Source organism: Didymella exigua (assembly GCF_010094145.1).
Source record: "Didymella exigua CBS 183.55 unplaced genomic scaffold M421scaffold_2, whole genome shotgun sequence".
Lineage (NCBI taxonomy): Eukaryota > Fungi > Ascomycota > Dothideomycetes > Pleosporales > Didymellaceae > Didymella > Didymella exigua.
In genome coordinates this window covers 73,185-90,997 of record NW_022984776.1, presented here as the reverse complement: position 1 = coordinate 90,997, position 17,813 = coordinate 73,185, and the positions used below count along the sequence as shown (strand labels likewise).

The following is a 17,813-nucleotide window of genomic DNA, read 5'->3' as shown; positions in this document are numbered from 1 at the left end:
AGCCGCTTGATGTGGGTTGCTTTGCCCCCCTGAAGCGTGCGTACAAGGAGGAGATCCAAGTCTTGGCAAACTGCTATATCAACCACATCGACAAGAAAGCCTTCCTGGCTGCACTTACCCTAGTATTTGACCAGGCCTTCTCAAAGGACAATATCCTATCAAGCTTTAGAGCAACTGGCTTAGTTCCAGATAACCCAGAGGTGGTGCTATCAAGGCTTGAAGTGAAGCCTCGTACACCAACACCACCTTTACCCGGGAGTACCCCTTGGCAGCCTAAAACACCAAGCAACGCCTGGGAAATAGAGGCTCAAACAACGCTGATTCTCAAGAGGATAAGGGACTATAGGAGTTCCTCACCTGAGTCTATTCTTGAGATGGTGCTGCAGGTCAAAAAGGGGTCAACTTTGAAGGTACACTCACACACGTTGCTTGAAGCTAGGATAGATAGTCTTGAGCAAGCAAATCAGGCTGCTTCTGAGCGTAAAAAGCGTAAGAAGAAGCGAATACAGAAGGGGGGGACCCTATCACAGGCAGAGGTAGAGGTAATAGTTACCCAGGGGGATGCTGAGGTTCGACTTGAGGCAGAGAGGCGTGAGGAGAGGGTGCAGGCAGGTGCTAGCAGCAGGGGTATTCCGCGCTGCAGGAGGTGTGGCAACACAGGACACAACAAGCGTACATGCAAGAACGATACAGTAGAGATAGGCAATTAATTTAAGCTATTGCGCACTATTATATCTTGTTGTTGTGTTGAGTTATTCACGTTCAAAGATATATTGTTGCATTTAGTGATTCGCTCGGTGGGGTGATTCGCTCGGTGGTGGACCACGTTAACACGTTCATATCAAGAGTTACCCTGTGACACAAGTTACCTTATAACTTGGCCGATGGTATGGGCCGATGAATCCAATCGTGTCACGCATTACCTGGTTGGTACCGCGTGTGTCTTCGGCTCTTTCAACGATGGACGTTCCGTGCAACACTTGGATACAACGAGAATTACGTCTGAATTGCACAGTTTCATTTTCGTGACAGTTCCTCCGCACGTTTGTACCAGATGAATAGCCAAAGGCGTGTATTCAGGTCTTCTTTCTTCGCCAAATGCAACGGCATCAAACGCCGGGCCTATCAAACTAGCAGCTCCTGTTGCGGCAGACGTATCCGCTGTATAGTCAATGGAAAACTGCGCTGAGTTGCTTGCTAGCTAGGAGGCGACGATATATATATATATGTCCTGAGACGTGCCAGTCCAAGGTAGTCAACAGAGGTGACGATCAAGGCTATAGGACCGACTTGCACCGCAACAGTTCCAACGAGTCAACAGGAATTCGGTAACATCGCTATACTTTCGTCCTTCCTGTGCGACTTTCGACGAATTACCAAGGCATGATAGGTTACCAGCAGATTGAACGGCGGAGTGCGTTGTGCACAGCCATGCAAGACTAGCTCATCTCCCAGCCCCACGGCATGATTGCCATACCCAACTGCAGAGGCATCACCTACCTTCGCGATGAATGAGCATCCGTACTCTAGTGCTTGCTTTATGCAAAGCGCGAATTCCGGCATTGACCGCGGCTCGATATTGTCCACGTAAAGAGATCCCAGGACCTAAACTGTTTCTGACGTAAAATGGCGAATGACGTAGTGCAGCCGGGGTAGTACACTTGACAGTGGTCGTTTGCGCCAATCCGGTACCCAAGATAGCCAGTGGTCGTCGGTAGGGCTGAACTGGCGTGCCAGTACAGAAGTCAGTATATCGCCGGAAGCTGACCCGTGAGATTCAAGCGAGGTCGCCCTCGTGATATTGTGTCGCAACTGAAGGGTTCAGAAAATACGGGATCTTTGAACGTCGGGCTTCACATCAGCATGCAAATGCATTGATTGACACAACAACGCTCAGATGTATTGGTGTCAGCCGCCAACTCACGCCGCACAGCAGCATTAAATATTATACAAATGTACACCACAAGCCTCACCCAGAATGTACAATCTCGCCTGAAGTGTAGGGTATGAGAAAGAAGCTATCGCGAAACGCCCAAAAAGCGGAACATGAAGAGATATGCAAGTGATGATGTACCGATCCTTTTGAGCCACGCTGGGCGTCCATGCAACCGCAGTAAATTCAAAAACACAAAAGAGATGTCTGCTCTACTATCGTACGTCGTAAGGAAATGTGCCGCGATAGGCTGGGTATGTAGGGTAGGGAAGTGTGTTTAAAGGGGGAATGAGAATTTAGGAGGACTGCCCGTGGGCAACCCATGCGTCGTGCGCCTCTCGGAGAACTGAGTCTCGTTAGTTGTTATCCACGTGGTGGAGGCTGTACGACTTACTCTGCAATACATGAGCTTGCGAGTTGGCGGTCTCGCATGCACACTGCAGCGTTCGACCATCGATGAAATCCATGACAACGCTGTTTGGAAGCTCCTGCAGGTCCTGGTCTGGACAGAACGGAGCTTTGAACTCAGTGAGATGGTAGCGTTTCGTGATGCCCTTTGGATTCGAAATCGATGGGCCCATGACAAGATTGCCTGTGCTGTCGATTTCGACAAATCGGCGTTTCCACAACTGCGAATTTGTTAGAGGTGTATGCAAGGCTTGACAGAACACCAAACTTACCAACGTATCGGGGAACTGAACATTGAGATCGCCAACCTGGACGGGCGGCGGCGGTTCCCGTAGAGATGACAAAGAGGTCGACCGCATATCCTGCTCTGGTAGGGCAAGGCTAGACTGGGAGTTCTTCCAGGGCATGGCGGACATCGACGAAGACATGCGCTTGAACATCTTGCTGGTGCGTGAGTCCTTCTTTCCCTTCTTGTCTTCTCGCTGCTCATGGTCACCATCGTGGCTGTGAATCGACTTCGTCTCACTCATCCGGCGTCCGAAGGACCTCCAACTGCTTTCAGACGAAGATCGAGGGAGAGCAGGGCCTTGGTCACGTGAATGTGAGGACGACGGTGCTCTTGGCGAAGCCGGCTCAATTGTAGAAGGCGGAGCGGTCTTCACTCGAGTCGGGCTCTTCGGAACGAATGTTGGTTTCTGATGGTCGATGATCAAGGGACTCTGGTGTAGCTCCAGTGGTGTGGTCTCAGTCGGCATAGCCAATGTCGGTTGCCTCGTTCGATCATCTCGGACGATACGAGCCGTGACCTGAACAGTCTCGGTTTGTTGTCCTTGTTGCACATTGTACACTGTACTGTCCGTTGTCACGAGTGAAGGCTGCAACACCGGTTTCGTATCAGGCGTCGAATGATTTGACAAGCTCAAGTATGACGGGCTTCCTACTTGCTGGACGGGAGTGCCGTCGGGCGACCTCTCAATCGGTGTCGCTGCAAAAAAGTTTGACTTCCGTTGGGCCAAGCTGGATCCCGGTCGTGAGCGGGGAGGGTCGTAGGGACTCAGTGATGCTTGTGAATCGCGCTTAGACTTCTCCGCAAGAGCTTTGATCCTCTGGGCGATACCACCCGATACCTTGACAGAGTTCATCTTCGGTGGCGGGCCCATCTCCTCACTCTTAGTAGACGTGATCCATGGACCTGACGATTTTCTGGCAAGGGGTTCCGGTGATGTCCGGGTGGCGTTGTTGAATGAGGTGGAGGCAGCCCGCTTAGGCGGTGAGGAGGGGTTGGGCTCAGAGGGCTGTCGAGGGAAGAATGGCACGATCGGCGACTTGGACACGGACATCGGTTTGGCCTGTCTAACTTCGGCACTGCGGAGTTCCTCCATAAAGGAGTCGTCGGACAGGTATTCAGCCTCAGAGTTGTCCGCACTCACCTGGATCGGATCAAGCAGTGCCCTGCGCTTTTCTTTCGACTGGTACCAACTTTCTCTCTTCGAGGAGGGCAGTATCATCGATTCCCTGTTGCACCTCTTAGACTGGTTGTCATTATGCTGAGTGTCTTCGTCAGGGGGCATGTAGATGGTAGACTCGCGGTTGGAGCGGCGTGATTGGTCTTGAGAATTAGAAGGCATAAGGGTTGTTGTGGATTCCCGCTTTGACGTCTGATGAATCTCGTTTGACTCAAGTGGGGCCTCCTCCGGCGGGGTCGGCAACTGGCTTGGTATATGCATGTCCAACGAAGGAACAGGCGTCCTGCTTTCCGGCACAATTGTAGGCGAGCTGTCTACGGACTGCTGCTGCTCGTCTAGAGTGTCCCACGTTGTATGTTCTGGAATATGGGCAGCCTTCTGTGCATCGTCCAAGTTATTATGATCGTCCTCTGACAGGGATGATGGGCGGGTGGATGGTGCGACAGATGAACCCTGCGTTTGCGCAGACACCGGCGAAGATACGGATACGGCAGAGTTAAGATCATCGCTCTCAACCTGGTTACTGGTGCAGACCATACCAGAGCTGTCGGCAGCCAAAGTTGAAGTTGTGTCCTCCTCGAGCGAGATCTTCCTGTCCTCGAAACCCTCCTTGCTGTGTAATGTAACGCCTTCTACGCGGTCCGCCGGCGAGGAGACTGTAGCGCTGGAGTCGGCAGCGGCCTCGATTGGCTTGCTACCAGAATCTGGTGCGTTTGCTATCGAGCTACGGGAATCAAGGACAGTCTTCGATTGAGCATTCTCCTCCACTGCTTCGCGAGTTTCAGTTGTGTCCTCTGCCATTTTGCTCTGCCGTTCTTGTTGGGCCTTCATTTGCTTCTTGCGTAATTCCAAGGCCTTCATCAACCTTGTCTTCTCCTGCGAGTTGCCGTTTGCTCTGTACGAACTGCTGTAGCTCACTGGCATAGACCGTACACTGGCCGGGCTCTTCAGTGAGAATGTGATTGAGATTGGAGAGATAGGATTTTCGGGTATCGGAGACGGCGGAGGAGGCAGAGATGTCGGTTTCGTGAGATTCGGTTCTGGCACTAGGTCTTTGAGATGTTTGGGCTTCTTCGATTCGGCTGCTTTACGAGTGGCCGAACGTAGGCCAGAGGGCAGAGATGACTTTGTACGCGATCCAACCTGAGAGCCGCTGCCTGAAGTAGACGGTCGCCTGCCTTCCTGCGATGCTCGAGGTCGCGGTCCTAACTTCTCCTTGGGCTTCGTATATTGTGCGTAGTAGTGCTCGTATAGCTCGTTGTAGTCAGGTCGCGTCGTTTGCGAAGAGGCTCTTGGCTCAGGTCCACCTTCGAACAGCTTGTCGTAACTCGTAAGCGTCTCCCTAAAGTCGCTGAGGTCGTCTGCCTCCGGTGTCTGTGGACCCTGTGTGATTTTCTCGATGGTGACGTGCGAGATCTCCGGCGCAGGCTTAACATCTGGTACTGGCTTTGCTTCGGCCACCTTCTCGTCGAGAACAATCGGCACCTGCTCGGTGTTTTGCGACACTACCGAACCACTTCGCAGCGAGGCCTCCTCGCTGCTGGTTGTGGGCTCAAGAATGGTCGGTATGGTGGACGAGGCTGTCGGCGGTCGCTGCAGTACTGGGGTTTCGTCCCCTCCGGATTGCCCAGGGCCCTCCGACTCTTCCCTGATCCAGCTCAACTTCTGGTGCCTTGCAGACGAGCCACTGGACGAAGAGCTCGAGGGGGCAGCGGTATGTAGGGTGCAGGCCGAGGTAAGGGCAGCATCACTAAGCTCCTCGGGGGTGCTGATAGAGAGGACTATGTCGTGCGGCGTCAACTTCTCGGACACGGTGATGAAGTGGACTGCAACGCGGGCTGGGAGCGGGTGTTAGCGTAGCCCTGATCTGCCAATTTACTATGAATTTGTATGTACCTTGAAGCAGCCGCGAGGTGCCCTCCGGCACGTACTTGACCAGCACCTTGCGGCGGCGATACAGCAGCAGGCCATATAGCGGCGAATTGTCTTCATACTGTGCGACCGCTGCGCGCGCCTCTTGCGCCCCGCCGGTCCCCTTGGTCAGGACATCGACAGCATCCCTTGCCGTGTACTTGAGCAGGAACCTATACACGATACATTAGCACGGCGGCTCGAGATTGCGGAGACCTGGGGGGGGGGCTCGCACCATCCACCAGCCTCGGCCAGTGCGCTCTGGTAAGCCTGTGTGACGGCGACGTCGTCCAGCCCGTTGAGCGACATTGTGGGCGCTCAGGGCCTGCGGAGTGCTGCAGCAGGGCGAGGTGCAGCGTGCCCCAGTGCAGAATGAAGCTGCAGTGTTTGGAGGAGCTGCGCGGTCGTGGCGCGCTTCTGCGATTCAGGGCCAGTGCTTAGGGGTCAATGAGCTAAAGTGCTGCTTGAGAAATCCAGGCACTGCGCGAGTCAAGCCGCGATGCAACGAGCCATTGGCTCTTCTAGTAACAGCAGTGCAGACAGCAGCTGGGAAAGAGTCGTACAGACAGCAGCTTGGAGAGAGTCGTACACACTGAGATGAGAGTGGCATAAGCAATTCAGCTGGCCTGTAGCGGAAGGGGGCAACTGCGTGCCTGTGGGAGCGCGAGCTGCTGCGCTGCTGCACTGCTTAGTGTTTCACATTTCAGCGAGACGGCAAGCCACAAGGGACGAGCACCAGCTGGTCCGAGTGCCGGGCTCTCCTTCGGCGCTCCTCCGGCTGCCCTGTGTCGGCTGCAAGCTGACTTCACCGAGCCGTGAGTCGACGAACCAGACGTCTGTCTGCATGTCGAGCGCTGCTAGCACGCTTGCTGGAGGATTTCTTGCGCCGTGACAGATGCAGGGACGGCTTCTTCAGGACTCCAAATGTTGCAATGCTCATGCAGACAATGGCCCCTATCACCACGGCTCTCCATCATGGCTTCATGACCAGTCTCACAGACAGCCTGCGATAGACGTTGCGCTTACAACTACCGGGCAAAACTCTCAGCCAGTCGCTGCCCAGCTCGTGCCTACCTGTCTGGGGTGGCCCTGCGGCTCGCGGCTGCAAGAACTCTATCGAATTGCATCTGTCACTTTGACTTTAAACTTTCGCTTGAGCTCAGCATTGCCTTCGTTCGTTCGTTCCACAATAGCAACCTTGCAAGCCCCGTGCATAAGCTCAACGGTGAATGGATCAGGTCAGGCCTGATGTCGTCAGGAAGTCTTGTGAACAGCTGTTTGGGGCCGGGGAAGAGTACCAACAGCCAGGACTACCCCTCGAACGTTGAACGCACCCAAGCGACGCGTCCAGAAGAGCTTCCCCCCTTGCAGGATGCATATCTACCCCACATGTCCGCCCTCTACCCACCACTAGAAGCTTTTCCTCGGGTACTGTACTTGTGGGAATGCCTGTGGCTTGAACATGCCCGTATCTGCACCGGACGGTAGCGGCCGATGTCACATCTTTCTTAACGAGCATCGTACCCCCACCATCGCGCCGCCGTAGCTTCAATCTCTTCAGAACGGAGCACTCAACACGTCTATTCTGCCTCAAGATCCGCAACAATCGACAAAGTACCCTTGTGCATTGCCAATATGACATCACTTCCGCCTGTCTCCACTCTACCGCATGTGTCCGACTCGGAGTTAACGAAGGTGCTAGATCTCCTGTTCGAACCATCACCACCCCTCAATGCACTGACCTTGCCTGTGCTACGATCGACAACATTCCCAAGCTACGACGTCTTGATCACCGCTGCCAATGCCCAGTTGAAAGTATTGGCAGGCTCAGATAGCCCAGAGGATGTGGAGAAGTTATCAGAGATCCTGTGCTCGCACCCACGGCTTGGCGAGAAGAAGGTTGACAGCGAGCAGAGCAGGAAAGAGCAGGCACAATTGCAACAGGGCGCTGAAGAGGAAAAGGAGAAGCTGGCGAGTTTGAACAAGGAGTATGAGGAGAAGTTCCCTGGTTTGAGATATGTGTATGTGCCTTTCAATTTTATCCAGCATCTTCAGCACAGTATTCAAGTATGAATGTCCGTAGATGTCTGAGGTGTCTTGGCGCAGCTAGATTGAATCTTCTCCACTCGCTCTACCTGCAGCTGACACATCCAGCGTTTTCGTGAACGGACGCCCACGACCCATTATTATGGAGAACATGCGCTCCCGCATCGACCGAGGCGATATCAAGGCCGAGCGACAAGAAGCCATTCAGGCCATGTGCGACATAGCACTCGACCGTGCCTCCAAGCTCCAGGCGTGACTAGCTACAGCCAAGCTATAAGCCACCGTGGCAGATTTTACTCACACCCATATGACGATGCCTGCCTCAATACGGCTGATCATGTAGAGCCGGGCTCTCGGCGCAGCACGAACAGCATATGAAGGACTCTCGACCGTCAAGCCTCAGGGCTCTGCTGATCATTGACCAATTATCATCATGCGAGCAATTGGGATGAGTGGTTGAGAGGAGCAATGACGGACCTATGTAGCCAGAGTGTAGTGAAGGAGCCCATTATCGGTCGATGGAAGGCAACGACAATTATCCATCCCAATCACACCTCATACCGCGCTCGCCCTGACTGACTGCCAACAATACCCAGCTCACCATCACTACCCCCCTCGCCCTCGCTTTTCTGGACAGGGTTCGCCTCCTTTGACCGCCACACGAATAACACCACCAACAAAGCCAGCATTGGCACGCTGTCGAACACATACAGCGTCCACTCATGCGCAATCAAGTACGCCGCATTTCCCATCGCATACTCGATCAGCCTGAACACACAGCGAAACAAGACGAGCGAGCTGAGTGCGTACAGGATGCGCAGCGTCCTCTTCCATGTCTGATCCTCTGCACTTTGTCCAGTCTTCGAGATGATGTTCATGCGAACACGAAAGTCGATCGCCGCAACGAGAAAGACGACAAAGGTAGCGACCTGCAGCGCGAGACCAGCAATGACCACCTTCTCGCCCGCAAGAGCGAGAGACAGTTGCATTGTGCCTATGAGACTTGCACCTAGTCGTGATCAGCAGAGTCGCGATGTTTATACCGTCCCCATCACTGACCTAGTCCTTGCACAAGCAATGTACTGATGTCTGCAGTAACGAAGATTCTTGTGTACCATCTCGGACTCACCCTCGAAAGCTTGTCCGCGCCCGCACACCGCACAGCCTGACCAAGCATCATGTACACCGTCGCAGCGAAGAGCAGCGGGCCCACGAGCAACAGCGTGCCTTGGATGATGAACGGTGCCCAGGTGGTATCGTCAAAGTGACTCCCTATGCGCGCGCTGAATCCAGCGATTTCACCTATTGCAGACGTTAGATCTGTAGGTTGCAGATATGAAGGGTGGGATGTACATAGTCCGCCGAGGATGATGTATATGATGCTTGTGCGTCGGTGCTGGACGTAAGAGTACCCGTGCAAGAGGGTTAAGATGGTGAAGGGGTGAGGGTGAGGGTGAGGGTGAGGATAGCTGCTGCAAGTGAGGGGGTGTAGCGGTACATTTTCCAGTCAAATGAGGGGGATGAAGGGGGGTTGGCCATAGTGAAGGGCTTGAGGAGCGCGGATGTGGATGTGGATGTGGACGAGACGTTCTCAGGAGTAAGGAGCAGATCATACAACGACTGCTACTAGTGAGGAACAGCTGAGCTGAGTGAGGCGCCATAGTACAGTGAAGCGTGTACTTTATGTATTCCATCGATAAAGCAAGAGGCCTTGCGAATGCGAAGGCCTTGGATGAAGTCATATTGGGAGGTATATTTTGCACTCGCTTGTAGGAGGCTTCGTGACGCGCATGAGTGTTGGTAGCAGCTTCTAGGTGCTGCATTCGCATAGAACTGCAGGGCTGGTGCCTTTTGACGCTAAATTCGCATTCGCTGCATGGCCAATGAAGAGCGCGCGCTGGAGCGTGTTCGAGATAACACGGTGAGGTCACTTGTGAGGATGATACGATAGCTAGAAAAAGTCGAGGTGCGAGGATATGTGTGCGCAGTCTTGTCGGTGTAGGAGCAGATACCGAATCACAGCTGCTTCGTCGTTGCATAGACTCTGATGCTTTGTGGTAAGAGGTCAGGTCAAACTGTGGTAGAGTCCAGCGATAGCTATCGGTACCGTTGACAGATTTGGAGGCCCAGATCAATCCGGACCTTGATATCATCGTGACTGTACTGCTTCAGTGACCCTGTGAAGCTGGATAATAAGAGACTGGTCTGAGTGCTGCTGTATTCCCCACAGCGCACGGGCCAGATAGCTCTTGCAGGTGTACGACAAACCGTGACCAGTGCTAGGATACTCGATATGCTGCCCAGAATGGAATCTTCACGAAGCTTCACCTCAAGCCAGCGTGGCCTCTGTTTGTATGGACGCGCGACGGTGAAATATACGCCAGGGGGTGCTCTCCGCAATTAGCGAGCCGGATGGCCTTGGCGCCAGCTTCTCGAACACGTTGCTAGAAAGAGTTCACAGGACCCCCTCTCCATCATCAACCTCGAGCGTCGCCCACAACCCCTTCTTCTTCATTTCCTCTTGTCTCTTTTCGCTTCTCTTGGGCCTCAAGACTCGCAACCATGAGCGGCCGTAAGTGCAGCGCCCGCAATTCCTGGTCGCGCGAAGGCACAGCTATACACACGATCAGGAAAGCAATTGAGATGCATTGAGCAACAGCTAACACGCGCACAGTTCGGTTCCTCGATCTCGTCAAACCCTTCGTACCTCTCGTCCCCGAGATCTCGCTCCCCGAGAGCAAAGTGCCCTTCAACAACCGCCTGGTATGGACGGGTCTTACGCTTCTTGTCTTCCTCGTCATGAGCCAGATGCCACTGTACGGAATCGTCTCCTCTGACACATCCGACCCGCTTTACTGGTTGCGTATGATGATGGCCAGTAACAGAGGTACACTCATGGAGCTTGGTATCACCCCCATCATCTCCTCCGGCATGGTCTTCCAGCTTCTCGCCGGAACCCACCTCATCGACGTAAATCTCGACCTCAAGTCCGACCGTGAACTTTACCAGACCGCCCAGAAGCTTCTCGCTATTCTCCTGTCCTTTGGTCAAGCCGTCGTTTACGTCATCTCTGGTCTCTACGGACAGCCCTCTGACCTTGGTGCTGGTATCTGCGTTCTCCTCGTTCTTCAGCTTATGATCGCCGGCCTGATCGTCATTCTCCTCGACGAGCTGCTCCAGAAGGGCTACGGTCTTGGCAGCGGTATTTCGCTCTTCATTGCGACCAACATCTGCGAGTCGATTATGTGGAAGGCTTTCTCGCCCACCACTATCAACACTGGCCGTGGTCCCGAGTTCGAGGGCGCCATTATTGCCCTTGTCCACCTGCTCTTCACCTGGCCCAACAAGACCGTCGCTCTCCGTGAGGCATTCTACCGCCAGAACCTGCCCAACGTTATGAACCTGATCTCGACCGTCATCGTTTTCGGCGCTGTCATCTACCTCCAGGGTTTCCGTGTCGAGATCCCCGTCAAGTCTGCTCGCCAGCGCGGTGTCCGCGGCTCGTACCCCGTCCGTCTGTTCTACACCTCCAACATGCCCATCATGCTGCAGTCGGCGCTGTCCTCCAACGTCTTCCTGATCAGCCAGATGCTGTACAGCCGCTTCTCCGACAACTTGCTTGTCCAGCTTCTCGGCGTCTGGGAGCCTAAAGAGGGCTCCGCTCAGCTTTTCGCAACCTCCGGTATCGCCTACTACATGTACGTCTCAGTCTCCAAACGGCCAAAGCCAACCGCTAACAAGTCCAGGTCCCCTCCCCTCAGCATCACTGAGGCCCTTTCCGATCCTCTCAAGACCGCTGTCTTCATCGTATACATGCTCGTCGCCTGCGCTGTCTTCTCCAAGACCTGGATCGAAGTTTCTGGCTCTTCTCCTCGCGATGTTGCTAAGCAGCTCAAGGAGCAGGGCCTCGTCATGGCCGGTCACCGTGAGGAGTCCATGTACAAGGAGCTCAAGCGCGTCATCCCCACTGCTGCCGCTTTCGGTGGTGCTTGCATTGGTGCTCTCTCCGTCGGCAGCGACCTTCTCGGTGCTCTCGGTAGCGGAACTGGTATCCTACTCGCTGTCACTATCATCTACGGATACTTCGAAATCGCTGCTAAGGAAGGCGACATGTCCGGCCTCAAGGGTATGGTCATGGGCTAGATGCCCATATGAGAGCAATAACAGGATGGGAATGATTTAAGGATTCTTATTTTGTATTGGATTATGAGAAGAGTGGATTACATCTAGATGCTGAACAGCATGTGTACACTATAAACGTCACGATCTTAAAAGCAAGCATCGTGTGGCGTTTGCTTGGTCTTTGAAGCCCAAAAGTCTTGATGTCTGATAGATAATGTACTATTGAAAAGACGACCTTCTCAACACTGGCTAGCAATCATCTTCCTTGCCTTACTTCTTCGCAATAACAACCCACTGGCTAGCGTTCATCCTGACCTAATCGCCCTCAGCCACCGTCCCAGGCTGGACCAACAAGAGCTCCACTAACTTGTCTACAGCTTCATCCCACGTCTCCTGGTCACCCTCAAGCCACCCCGCAATCCCACCCAGATACGCCCAGCTCTTCTCCGCCCACTCCCTCAACAAACTCCTCTTCATCACCGCCCACGCATCGCTCTTCTCGATCCGCATGTCCTCCTTCCTGAACCCTGCATCCCTCATCACCTTCTGGATGTGTTTCCCGTCATGCCACGCAACAACCGGCGTCGGAAACGGCTTCCCCGGGCGAATATGCTCGTGCACCGCGCGCACAGGCAGGAGCCACGTCACATGGGCCCAGCAATTCACCACCGCGATGCCACCGGGCTGCAGCGTGCGGTAGATTTCCCTTGCGCCATCGAGACCAGAGCTGCTAGTGAAGAAGATAGCGATGTTGGTCACAGAATGAGTGAACGTGTTATCTGCAAAGTCCAGGGACTCGCTTTTCTGGTTTGTCACGCTGATGGGCCAGTGGTGCTGGTCGACCTCATGTTGGAGCGCGGAGAGGAAGGGCGAGTCGATGTCTGTGGCGTGGATTTTTAGGTCTGAGGGTAAGTTCGGGGAATAGATGAGGGCGCGCGAGACGGTGCCGGACCCGCAGGCGTTGTCGTGGATGATGGCGCCCTCTTGGATGGGCGGGATGAGGGACAGGTTGTGAGAGGCAAATTGGGCGGTTACGAGACCGCCCGTTGTTTCGTAGGTTGAGGCTTTTTGGGCCCCGGAGACGAGGGCTAGGGCTTGAGAGGGCGGGCTGACGGTGGAGATGTTCATGGTCGCTCAGGCAGTACCTTGTTGAAGTGTTCCTGGAGATACTGAGTAGATGGATGGATGAGAGCAAGAGAGCTTGCGAGATACTTTCACATAGGCTGAAATATGAGATAACACGGTTGGACACTCAGATCTTATGTACTTTCGACAAAGGCATCGTAGAGACGGCATAGCGCTTATGCCACACACCCAGTGCAGGCCATGCCAGACCAGTTTGAAGGACAGTCGAAGTTCTCGGACATAACGAGCCGTGCGTGCAGATGCGTCCTAAGCTGATGAATCTGGCACTATGATCGAAGTCAGCAGAGGAAGCAGCCCTCGGCTCCGGTGCCGGATCCGTCGCTCATTTCTCACCAGCATTCACTCCTTTGCGTACTCATTGGTCAACTCCTCAAATCGTCAACAGTACTAAAAGCTATTCCAGTGCTCAGTCGAATTTGAGGGCTTTGATGCGACACAAAACTTGTGGAAAAACTGGAAGCCTTCTTCACGACGTAGATGATTGATCGCGTGAGCTGCCGCTCGTACCTGGCTTCCACTTGGATGCCTAAAACTCGTCCGCATAATCAGACACCCATGACACAGACTCATACGAAGATCAATACCTATAGCCGATGTATCGCGCCAGATGGTGCGCCGCAGTGCAGGATTGGTTAGCAAGAAACCGCACCGCAAGTCTCGGGGCGGTTGCTCGACATGCAAGCGTAAGAAAGTCAAGGTAGGCGGCCTCTAGTAATGTAGTGTTTGCACTCTCTGTGCCGAACAAAGCCATAGTACTGCAAAGCATACACTAACTTGACTCAGTGCGATGAAGGTCAGCCTCTCTGCGGCTACTGTTCGTTACGGAAACCGAGCTGTCACTACCCCCAAGAGCCCGCGTCGGCATCGCCTGCATCTAATGCCACGCACAGCAATGGCTGCTTCCCCACCGGTGTAGCTTTGCATGAAGAGGCACACTTCGATGACATTTCAATGTCGATAAACCCATGGCTGATACCAGCTGTGCAAACCGCCTCTGGATCCCTATCTGGTCTGGAGTTCGAGCTACTGCACCAATACAGGACCTTCACGTGGCAAACACTTACCCCACGGGATGATGAGGCTGTCGTGTCGATACACAGCGAATCTTTTCCCCGCTTGTCACTCTCGCACACACATCTGTTCTATGCACTCCTTAGCATTGCAGCATCCCACAGCAATACGCTGGCGCCATCGAAGCAAGCTGCACACAGAGCACTAGTCTACCGCCAGAAGACGTTAGCTGAGTACAGCGGAGCTCTACAGAACATCACGGCCGAAAACTACGAATCCGTTCTTGTCACTGGAATGCTCTTGATAAGTTTGATTCCGCTACCAGAAGACCCTGGCACTGCAGATGAAGAGACATATCTCGTTTGGATGTATAGCACCCTCAAGATGAGCGAGGGTCTCCGAGTTCTCGCATCTCTACGCTGGGCAGCTGGAATCGAGAAGCTCTCCGCTTATCCTCTCATCTGCAGAGAACTGCGAACGCTGCCTCCACCACCAATCTATCATTCAGCCGATGGCTGTTACCTGTACACTCGAGTGGCTGCGGTTGGCACCACGCCGGACCACGCCAACCCACCGTCGACATATTATCTGTAGCACTCGAGTGGCTCGCCCGTCTTTTGACCTCCTTCACTGATGGACCTGTTGGCTTCCCTTGACAACGCCAAATCCGAATCAGGGCCTCTCAACATGCACATTGGTACCCTGTATTCCGTGCTCCACACCTTCAGTCCGATCTTTCTTAGTCTGTACTACCACCACCTGAGCCTGGATTTCTTCGTTCGCGTCTTCGTGTTCTGCTCGTTCCTGATGTCTGAATTCCTGCTGCTAGTCAAGAATCGAGAGCCGAGAGCTCTTGTCCTGATTGCGTGGTGGCGGGCACTTGCAGGTCTGGCGCCGAGAGGCTGCTGGGTTGGGCGATCGGTCGAGAAGGTCATCGAGGCCATTGGTAGCATCATCATGGAAACAGCGGACTCGGTGACACAAAGAGCATACAAAGATGTCGAGCACTTGATTCGTACATTGAAAGACGACGGCGATGAGGCAGCGGTCAAGAGCATATTCGGAGGAACAAATTTATGTTCAAGCCCCGTGGGCCAGACTGATACAGATACTTTCCATTAGGCTGATATAATCAGGGTCCATGAAAGGATATTGAATATTGCAGGGAAACGGGCCAAGATGTACTCTACGGGGACACCTTCTCACTGTGTAGAAGTGATGTTCGACGTGCATCTTCCACATAACATGGACTGACCAGCCATTCAAATTATTGGGTAGAGGTTGTAGTTTATGATGTGTTATATGACCGGTGAAGAGCCGCTCCTGCCTGTCAAACTGCAGAGGGGCAGTGGAGTAAGCTCGGATATATATACTTTCCGCGCACATGGGGTTCCCGCGCACACCACCCACGGCAGTCACACAGTATAGAGTCGTGATTTTCTCAACAACAACAATTATATTTGCCACTGTATACTCATAGAATCAAGAGTAAGAGCTGCTGCTTCTGCTGCTGCCTTTTGAGCCTCTTTCTCAGCTGAAGTGCTTGCTTGTTGAGCCCGTAGAGCTGCTGCGCGATCAATTGCAGCTTTAATACTTTCAACATTGCTGAATTGCTTATTTAGATTAACTTAAACTCGCTTTCTTGTACGAGTAATCCTATGAGCATCTAATTAATATTTAAGTTATTGATTCTCAGCCTAAAGCTGAGCTGCCCCGGTGTTTGCCTCTGCAATAGCCTTGCCTGCTTTGCCAAGCACTATCCAGGTACTCCGTGAGAGAGTCTCTGACAACAACAACTGCTGTTTAGTCTTGTGTAGAGCCTGCGAGCTCCAAGGTGTAGTAAAGATTACTTCTGAGGCAGCCGCTAATGCCTAGATAGGTGGAGTAGTAGTTAGCCGGCCAGTTACTTGGGATGATGAAAGTGTGTTGTATAGGCAGAGACTAGCAGCCCTCCAGTCAGCTTGGATAACTCGCTCTGAGAGCCCTTCTTCTCTAGCGTTGTTGTATGATACTACAACGCGCTCCTTCTTAATAGGGGCTGCGTCATTAAGCGCAGAGAGGGCTCGGTTCTGATTACGATAGCGTGATTTCAGAACAGAGAAAGGAGCGAGATCCAGAGGCTGTAGCAGGTGGGAGGCATAAGCTGGGAGGTACAGGATATGTATCCTGTTGACCTTGCAGAGCCACATGAAACTAACAGGTGTATAGGAGCTATAGCTGTTAAGGAGGAGCAGTCAATAGCCACTGTTAGATAGTGAAGTGTTTGGTATAAAAACACGGCGTAACTATTTATAGCTCATTGAGTTTAACGTCTATCTATTCTCTAAGGTTGTGTAGAGCCAATCTAGTGTGCCTTGTGCTGGAAGCTACGTTGACTGTAGATGCTTGCCCTTGAAGATGACTAGGCATTGGAGCTTGATACTGGTGGCTGAGATGGTCTCAATAATTGATACCCACTCACAATCTTCTAGAGATTTGATATAAGCTTTCTTCTTTAAAGAGCTTACAAGCACCTAGGCGTTAGTAAATACCCTAAGTGCAACTCTAGTATTATCCATATTCCACATAACGTACTCTATCACCGAGCCGGTCATATCACCGAACCGGTCACTTAAAATCCCACCAAAAAACACAGAAACCATACCCCTGCATCTCAATAACCACTTAATGAAATCTTCTAAAAACTTCAGAATAGAGCTGCATCTATACTAATAAAACTATTTAAAAGTCTTAGACTAATAGCTAGTATAGATGTTGAGATAGCCTGCAGCTACCCCTGTATTTCAGTATCTTCTAAACAACATCTGCAATATAGGGCTAAGCACTCTAAGACTTTCAAACAGTCTTATTAGTATAGATGCAGCTCTATTCTGAAGTTTTTAGAAGATTCTATTAAGTAGTTATTGAGATGCAGGGGTATGGTTTCTGTGTTTTTTGGTGGGATTTTAAGTGACCGGTTCGGTGATATGACCGGCTCGGTGATAGAGTACGTTATCCTTATACTGTATGCCTAGCTCTATTCTTGTCTGCTCAAACAGCTCAAGGAAGGCCTTAATAGTCTCGTAGTTGGCTGCTGTTGTACGTGCGCTCTTGATTGTGCAGCCAACTATAGATGCAACGCGTGGGTTGCGGGTGATAAAAATAGGGTACCTATAGTTGCCTAAGAGGCTCGTGGTCACTATTTATGTGGAGGAGCTGGGTGGCCATTTCTCGTACGTGTGGATGAGAAGGAGGTTGTGCGCGTGAGTCCTTATCAAGTATCCAATCCACTAGGAAGGCCTCTTGTTCTGGAGTCAATTGCTGCTGTCGTTGATGAGCTATCGCGTGTGGTTGTTGACCTTGTTGCCGACTGCGTAGCGTAGATTCAGCGATCCTGTACCACTCAGCAGCCTTGCGCCGGCTTGTGAAAACACTAGAATTGAGATCTGCGATAGCACATTGTATTACAAACTCCTTAGGATCCATATTGACTGTGTGGCGTTGATAGTATAGAGCATCAAAAGCAGAGTAACGCGTTGAGGTGGGGTGCGCGGGAACCCTCTGTGCGCGGAAAGTATATATCCGAGCTTAAGGTAAACATGGCCTCTGTTCTTTACTGTAGCGTCCTCTATAGACTACGAACAATTATCCGCATTGGCACATCGTCGTACATTGCAAGTTCCTCGCTGTCCCGCCCTTCTACAATTCTCTTACGACTTTGTGACATTTCTTTTGTCATTGTTTGGGGTTTGTGTTTGACTTTTTGGTAGCTTTGTACATTAGTTAATGGA

At 52.5% G+C, this 17,813-nt stretch overlaps 6 protein-coding genes across 6 annotated transcripts; 3 read left to right on the top strand and 3 right to left on the bottom strand.

The window, feature by feature from the left end:
- Window positions 1–1,886: 1,886 nt before the first annotated feature.
- M421DRAFT_415520 (uncharacterized protein) lies at window positions 1,887–6,355 on the bottom strand. The gene is made up of 5 exons (XM_033590729.1): window positions 5,954–6,355; window positions 5,704–5,891; window positions 2,614–5,645; window positions 2,328–2,562; window positions 1,887–2,279 (listed from the first exon to the last, which is right to left on the bottom strand). The coding sequence occupies exons 1-5, from the start codon at window positions 6,025–6,027 to the stop codon at window positions 2,230–2,232; spliced, it is 3,579 nt and encodes a 1,192-aa protein (XP_033453405.1). The 5' UTR covers window positions 6,028–6,355; the 3' UTR covers window positions 1,887–2,229.
- A 998-nt stretch (window positions 6,356–7,353) lies between these two features.
- Window positions 7,354–8,020, top strand: M421DRAFT_603 (uncharacterized protein; the record flags this gene model as incomplete). The annotated part of the gene is made up of 2 exons (XM_033595777.1): window positions 7,354–7,739; window positions 7,873–8,020. 2 exons carry the CDS (start codon window positions 7,354–7,356, stop codon window positions 8,018–8,020), a joined length of 534 nt encoding a protein of 177 aa, XP_033453404.1.
- A 292-nt stretch (window positions 8,021–8,312) lies between these two features.
- M421DRAFT_602 (RTA1-domain-containing protein) lies at window positions 8,313–9,303 on the bottom strand (the record flags this gene model as incomplete). The annotated part of the gene is made up of 4 exons (XM_033595763.1): window positions 8,313–8,773; window positions 8,824–9,066; window positions 9,118–9,233; window positions 9,263–9,303. The coding sequence occupies 4 exons, from the start codon at window positions 9,301–9,303 to the stop codon at window positions 8,313–8,315; spliced, it is 861 nt and encodes a 286-aa protein (XP_033453403.1).
- Window positions 9,304–10,326: 1,023 nt separating this feature from the next.
- Window positions 10,327–11,907, top strand: M421DRAFT_601 (protein transport protein SEC61 subunit alpha; the record flags this gene model as incomplete). Its single annotated transcript, XM_033595744.1, has 3 exons — window positions 10,327–10,336; window positions 10,439–11,462; window positions 11,511–11,907. The coding sequence occupies 3 exons, from the start codon at window positions 10,327–10,329 to the stop codon at window positions 11,905–11,907; spliced, it is 1,431 nt and encodes a 476-aa protein (XP_033453402.1).
- Window positions 11,908–12,055: 148 nt separating this feature from the next.
- M421DRAFT_415518 (S-adenosyl-L-methionine-dependent methyltransferase) lies at window positions 12,056–13,492 on the bottom strand. The gene is made up of 2 exons (XM_033590728.1): window positions 13,366–13,492; window positions 12,056–13,298 (listed from the first exon to the last, which is right to left on the bottom strand). Exon 2 carries the CDS (start codon window positions 13,012–13,014, stop codon window positions 12,202–12,204), a length of 813 nt encoding a protein of 270 aa, XP_033453401.1. The 5' UTR covers window positions 13,015–13,298; window positions 13,366–13,492; the 3' UTR covers window positions 12,056–12,201.
- Window positions 13,493–13,639: 147 nt separating this feature from the next.
- Window positions 13,640–15,165, top strand: M421DRAFT_97381 (uncharacterized protein; the record flags this gene model as incomplete). Its single annotated transcript, XM_033598499.1, has 3 exons — window positions 13,640–13,729; window positions 13,816–14,633; window positions 14,772–15,165. The coding sequence occupies 3 exons, from the start codon at window positions 13,640–13,642 to the stop codon at window positions 15,163–15,165; spliced, it is 1,302 nt and encodes a 433-aa protein (XP_033453400.1).
- Between the last annotated feature and the right edge of the window lie 2,648 nt (window positions 15,166–17,813).

Bases quoted from the DNA above. Each gene is read 5' to 3' on its own strand.
- M421DRAFT_415520 (XM_033590729.1), bottom strand. From the start codon at position 6,027: ATGTCGCTCAACGGGCTGGACGACGTCGCCGTCACACAGGCTTACCAG. The intron at 5,892-5,953 runs GTGCGAGCCCCC...TATCGTGTATAG, and splicing joins CTGGCCGAGGCTGGTGGATG to GTTCCTGCTCAAGTACACGG. The intron at 2,563-2,613 runs GTAAGTTTGGTG...ACAAATTCGCAG, and splicing joins TTCAGTTCCCCGATACGTTG to TTGTGGAAACGCCGATTTGT.
- M421DRAFT_415518 (XM_033590728.1), bottom strand. From the start codon at position 13,014: ATGAACATCTCCACCGTCAGCCCGCCCTCTCAAGCCCTAGCCCTCGTC.